The 6,231-nt window shown below is 44.1% G+C and overlaps 1 protein-coding gene across 3 annotated transcripts in view; it reads right to left on the bottom strand.

The window, feature by feature from the left end:
• Positions 1–939: 939 nt before the first annotated feature.
• The window catches only part of LOC125890053 (tetratricopeptide repeat protein 28-like), a 196,007-nt gene continuing 190,715 nt past the window's right edge, over positions 940–6,231 (bottom strand). For 2 of the 3 annotated variants that reach the window (XM_049578447.1, XM_049578449.1), the window contains 7 exons: positions 6,039–6,163; positions 5,713–5,944; positions 5,362–5,438; positions 4,667–4,690; positions 3,676–3,805; positions 3,429–3,536; positions 940–3,276 (listed from right to left, as the gene is read on the bottom strand). In XM_049578447.1, the coding sequence (XP_049434404.1) occupies positions 1,658–3,276; positions 3,429–3,536; positions 3,676–3,805; positions 4,667–4,690; positions 5,362–5,438; positions 5,713–5,944; positions 6,039–6,163 (2,315 nt within the window). In that variant the 3' untranslated portion in view covers positions 940–1,657. The remainder of the gene's footprint in view (positions 3,277–3,428; positions 3,537–3,675; positions 3,806–4,666; positions 4,691–5,361; positions 5,439–5,712; positions 5,945–6,038; positions 6,164–6,231) is intronic. The other variant, XM_049578448.1, reaches the window with a different exon arrangement.

The following is a 6,231-nucleotide window of genomic DNA, read 5'->3' as shown; positions in this document are numbered from 1 at the left end:
GAGGCATGGACGGACACGCTAATTACTATTAACCAATAGAATCCCTTTGTAGTCACTTTTACCCGCCTTTTGCACATCTGGTCTGATCAATGAGCACCAGTTCATCTGTCAGTAAATCACATTAAAACCACATCAGTTACCAAGGTGCTACATCATCTCAGATTTGGCCTACTTATGAAGCAGTCCCTGTCGTGATCAAGAGTTTGAGCATGCGCTTTCAGTATCTGCTGCACAGCCTGAAGCCCACATGCTAGTTTGACGTGTCCTTACACCTGGTATCTGTCACTGGAAATGTAACTGAGTACATTTACTCAAGTAGAAATTAGAGGTACTTGTACTTTACTTTAGAATTTCTCTTTGATGCAACTTCATATTCCACTACATCTCAGAGGTAAGTATTAGGTACTTTTTACTCCACTACATCTGTCTGATGGCTTTAGTTATTTTATAATTACAATTTTTCATACTATTTCTGCCTAGTGAAAACCATCTCCATATGTAAATGTGTATTTTAAACTTAAGGATGAAGTGTACCTTTATGTGGTGAGAAAATTCTTCCTAATTTAAGCAAAATAAGCTATTAAAAAACCCCTTTGGATCAGGAAAATGCATCGTCACAAGGCTGAAAACAGGCCTGTTTTTCTGACATCATGAGAAGTTGACTTTTTAGAGATAGATGGACAGCAACGCTACACACATATGATGACCTTATATAGCATGGCCTTAAACATTTACAGTGGTAAAATGCAACATACACATGAATGTAGCAGTAATATTAATCTAAAGACACCATATATAATCTTAAAACACTGACTGTAATATTTTTACTCTACAATCAGTACTTCTATCTATCTATCTATCTATCTATCTACAACAGAATAATGTACAGTCAGGGATACAAGAAAGCAAACATGATGTTTTTTTTTATTGAAACAGTTTACTGATAAATGACAGATGGTTGTCATGAAACGTTCATGTTTAATCTCAAAAAATCATGGGCTAAAAAGTCATACATGGTACTTAACATTGAATAGCAAGAGAATCCATGCTTCAGAGCAGACACTCAATTCACAAAGAAATCAGGCAAAATGCCCTTTTGATTTCAATAAAAAATATTAAATCTTTTTTTCTCCACTCTATCCATCTTTACATGGTACAGGTTTGTTCACTTTTTAATAATATAAAAACGCTTAATACTGATTGTGAAACACTGGAATTAATTTACAAAACATAATAATAATTATTATAATATTAATAACAATAACAAACAATAATAACAATAACCATTCAATTTAAAAACAAAACAAAAAAAAATAGAATGGAGGAAATCAGTCATAGCTGTTGCATCTTGGCCCACACAAACAGCAAAGAAAAATACCAAATGGTATTTACATCTACCTGACACACAGTTACACACAAACACAGTATCAGGTCGTTGAGTATTTCTCATTGCCATTTACATTGTTATGGGCACAAAGACAAGACACCCTCTAAAGCATTCATGTGCCTCTGCGGGATCACACTCACTGACCAATCGAATCCTTCTCACTGTAAGTCAAGCTTGGTGGACCAATAGTGGTCCTCAAAAAAGTGCCCCACACTTCCAGCACACAGGATAGTAAATGATAGATAAAAGTATAGGACCCTTGTAAATGTCTCAGCATTTAGAGGAAGGGAAAAATCTTCCAGGCGACAGGAACTTGTATCCATTGCCAGCAGGTAGTCGGATAGAACGAGCACCAGGGCTACTGCTTGTGGAAATAGTCGGTGATGGGGCCACTTTTCTGGGATTGGAGCAGTGGTGTCCATTGGAAGAGTTCTTGCTGCCCCTATCTAGTGACTGCAGCCCCAGCTCCCGCAGCTCCAGGCTGTCTTGGGTATCGTTAGGGGAGCAATGGCGTGGCGAGAGGTTCAGAAGGCTCAGTACGTCCCTACTGGCAGAAGCAAGGGCTCCAGGAGCGCCGTGGATGGCTCTGACCGGACCTAGATGTTGTTGTTGTTGGGCAGCGGCATTAGCCCAAAAGGTCTTCAGATTGTGGATAGCTTGGACTTTTTCATCAATCACCCCTCTTCTAAGCCGGTCCAAGTCTGGGACATCAGCCGATGTAGAGCAGGCTGAACCTGTGGAGGAGTACGACAGGGCAGGGGATGGAGCACTACCAGCAGGAGACTGGTGGCCAGAACTGGGAGACACATTACTTGGGGAACGAGAGATGTGGCCGCTGTATGGGGAGCTTGGGTATTTTAATTTGAACTGTGCATGGCTGTCTAGAGTTGGCGAAGGATGGCTGCCCTCCTTTTGGGAAGACTCAGAGATTGCAGGACTATTGTAGCCAGAGCTTATCTTCTGCAGTGAAGAGGAACGGGAGGGAGGTTTGGGTCTTGGGGAGGACTGAGCTCGGCCACTAGCACTGCTGTTAGGACGGCTGAATGCGCTAGTTTCAGAGGAACGGAAGGCGCTGCTCCGGGTTGAGGTTCCTGCAGCTGTTGCACCCTCTGGCCCAGCCCGCTGAAGACTACCCACAGCCCGTAGATGGCTCTGAGTCTCCTCCAGGATTTTCTGGGCCAGCTCCTGAGGATCCAAAGGGACAGTTTTTTCTTCCTGAGACTTGACAGTACTGTCTGTCTCAGTGCTGGACTGGTCAGATTCCCCTGTATCTGAGCTGCTCACCTTACCCACCTTCTGGAATGGTGAATTCGGGCTGGGCACTAGGCATGCTTTGACAGGAGATGTAGGTGTGCTAACACTGCCCCTTGATGATACTGATACAGTGTAGCCTCTCCCTGCCCCTGTGCCGGACCCACCAACCACCCCCCTGCCTCCACGGTGGTGGCGCTGGCTGTGGCCTGGTGGTAGAGGCAGAGAGTCACAGTGGCTTCCCAGAGGCTCGCTGCTGATAATGGAAAAGCCCTCATATTCCTCATCGTCCCCCCGGGCTCCTGCAACTGCAGCAGCAGCAGCTGCCCCATGAGGAGAGGAGCGACTGCGGGGAACATGAGGGTGTTTGTGGATAGAGTAGTGTGCAGTGGCCCCACTGCGTTGCCGATGACTAAGGAAATCACACTCTGACTTGGAAGCAAAGCTCATGGAGGAGGCTACAGAGCTGAGACTATAGACAGAGATGGCATCTGATGCCTGATTGTCCAGGCAAGGAGGAGAGAAAGGAAGGCTTGAGTATCCCATGGGCAGGGGGTTGGACACAGACTGGGCTGAAGCTAGAGACTCAAGGGAAGATGAGCTGTCCAGGCTCAGACGCTTGGGCAGTTCTGTGGAGTCTGAACAAAGAGAGGAAGAGAACAGGAAACAATGTCACACTTAATAAAAACAACAGGATTGCTACAAAGGTGAATGGACATTCTGGAAGATTTCAATGTGCAGTCAAGAACAGAAATGATCCAATGAACATTGAGTATATAAGTTTACGTACCAAACAGCGCCAGCAGAGCCTGGAGAGCAAAGTGCAAGGTGCGGCGGTTGGCTAGCTTACCAGTCTTCAGCACCACCTCCTCTTGGCCTACCTCACACAAGTCAAATCCTGCACAAATAAAAGCAACAGCTGTAACTCAAACATTTGACAATGTGTCTAAGAGTCCACAGGGACACATGGATGCATGGGGGGTGGGATGTTGGAGGGGACAGGAATCAATAGTTTTCTTAGGAAACAGGTGACTCACCAAGAGCAGCCAGAAATTCATGGCATCCTGGCAGCCTCCATAGCTGTACACTGATGGACACTTGAATGGGCAGGAGGGAGAAATCCTGTTCTTTCTCTCCTGTCTGGAGTTGAACTAGCACCTGGTGGAGCTGGAGAAGAACAGGGAGAAGACAAATGGTGCAAGAGGCATGGAGTGGTTAGGAATGAGTGCAAGACTATAATAAACTGGTGAAATCTACTGCAGATTTGATTAATGGGTACAATTAATTTGTGTGATCAAACCATTTCTATTCTATCAAGACTTTAAATCATCCAACGGCAACATTATACAGTTCCTTACTCTCAATTAATATTGCCTTTTCATCTATTAAACCTAATGGCAGCCACATCTTACTGTGCCACTGCTGTGCACATATATTCTGGAGAAGGTATGAATCTGTTTCTCCATGTTTCAATACTATGCTGGAGTACTCAGGGTAAAAGAACCTGATTCAGAGCTTAAAGGGTGTCAGCTTTACAGGGTTTTCATGTGCCCTGAGAGCACACTTGCCTGGTTTGTTAGGCGATTACATGGCTTCTGACAGAGACACCTTTGTCAACATGATGTAACTGTGCAGAAAGTAGAAACATGCCTCATTTGCTCACTTCACTCTTTGTAATTATGAGAGGTTTGTTTTTACATCATAGCTTTATCCCTTCTACCACCCTGAAAGTTTCCTCTGACCTGTAATGAACCAGGGTTGTAAATCTTTTAATACCAAAAATCCCTAAGATCTGACTACAGGAACTAGCAGTGAAGAAAGAAACAGTAAATGTTTGCTTGGCTACACTTTATGCATGCAAATGCTAAACAATATGAAAAACAACAAAACTGATCATTAGATTGTCATGCAGTTTCTTCACAAAAAGGTGTTGGTTTATTAATTAAGAAAGTGTAGCAGGACAGACAGAGAAGAGAGGAGGAGAAGGGTAGAATGGGATGGAGTGCAGGCATGTGAAGGCACACTTACCATTGCCACCATATTTTTAACAGCCTTCAGACCGCACGTTAGGGGCAGGGGAGAGAGAATAGGCTTTTAATTGCATGCACACAGGCCATTCACAAAGGGTACAAGGGTTCAGGTCAACAAGAAGGATAACAGCAACAAGTAACAGAGGTGTTTAATAGTTTGATGCAATCAGCATACACAGATTAGATCCAGCGTGTTTCATGTTCTGTGCATTTGCAGTATGAGGCAACAAAAACAGCTTATCACCAATTAACTGGATGGTCTTTCACTTTAAGTACGTGATAGCCACATGTTACACGTAAAGAGGGATAAAGGCGTAAGATTAATGCTCTGATGTCACGAGCTCGGGTGCAAGAGAACAGGACTCAGATTGTGGTTAAGACTTTGTACTTGAAGGACTGCTAGTCCAGCTGCCATGTTGCATTTCAGTGCAGATTAAGCTGCAGCTTGCCGGTGCATATCCAGTCCTGATGTAACTAAGTTATGCAATGAAATGTCCCTGATATTCTCTTCTAGCAAGAACCTCAGGCACAAAGCTGTGCAAATGTGTCAGAGAAAGTGAGAGGGACTGTCTCAGTACTTCTTAACATTAAATAATAGCAATTGTGTTTGTCGTTTGAGCCAAAGATCAATGTCTATGTGCTGCATTAGATTTAAAAACCCAGTAGCATTGTCTCAGAGCTGCGGGGGCCTACCCGATTGATGAGCTGCTCTCCTGCCTCTGAAGCTGTGATGAGTTTGCACAAAGCCTGGAGAGCTGGTGGCGGCAGACCTGAGGGATGGGATCAAAGAAAGTTCCTCATTATTCATACAGACGACACGTTTTTTATACAGCAAAATAAGTAGCAGTGGGACTAAATAGGTGATTTGTGGAGTGATATGAATGTTACATACACAGAGGACAGAACTAGATGTGTTGGATGTGGAAAACAATGTTTTTAAAATAAGCATATAAAAGCATATAAAATACATAAGCACCAAATTAGTAAAGCATTGGACAATTTCTGAGTCTTAATTAACTGTGACATAGAGTCTCAAGTGCATACCCAGTAGTGATTGTAAAGTGGTGCTGCACTGCTGGAGCCTGTCTCCTGGATCAGCAGTGGGAAAGAAGACTGCAGCGGGCATACCGGTGCCCACAGAGTCGAGACGGAAGCCCACAGCTGTCAACAGGGCCTGCCAGCCGGGGACACCCCCCACTTTGTTCTCCACACTTTGCTGGGATGTGTACATGGAGTTACGCTGGCCATTCTGTATCCTCTGAAGAGACTTCTCCACCTGGAAGTGCAGCATCAGTATTCATGTGAGTCTTGCTCGTGAGATTTTGTATAGTAAGTAAGACCCTGTGTGTGCATGTGTGTCTATATCTCACCAGGTGGAGTAAAACTCTCAGAGCATCACGCGCTCGATCTGGATACTGTAGAATCTCTGCCAAAGCTTGGCCAATGAGGGAAGATGGGCTGTTAAGCTTCACATCATTGCCAATCAACATGTATCCTGGGCAGAAAAAAATGCAATGAAGAGAGCTCCATTACAAGGTCATCTCTTTTTATTACAGAAATGTA

The sequence above is a fragment of the Epinephelus fuscoguttatus genome, linkage group LG6 (assembly GCF_011397635.1).
Source record: "Epinephelus fuscoguttatus linkage group LG6, E.fuscoguttatus.final_Chr_v1".
Classification (NCBI taxonomy): domain Eukaryota; kingdom Metazoa; phylum Chordata; class Actinopteri; order Perciformes; family Serranidae; genus Epinephelus; species Epinephelus fuscoguttatus.
This window is presented reverse-complemented; position numbering and strand designations above follow the sequence as displayed.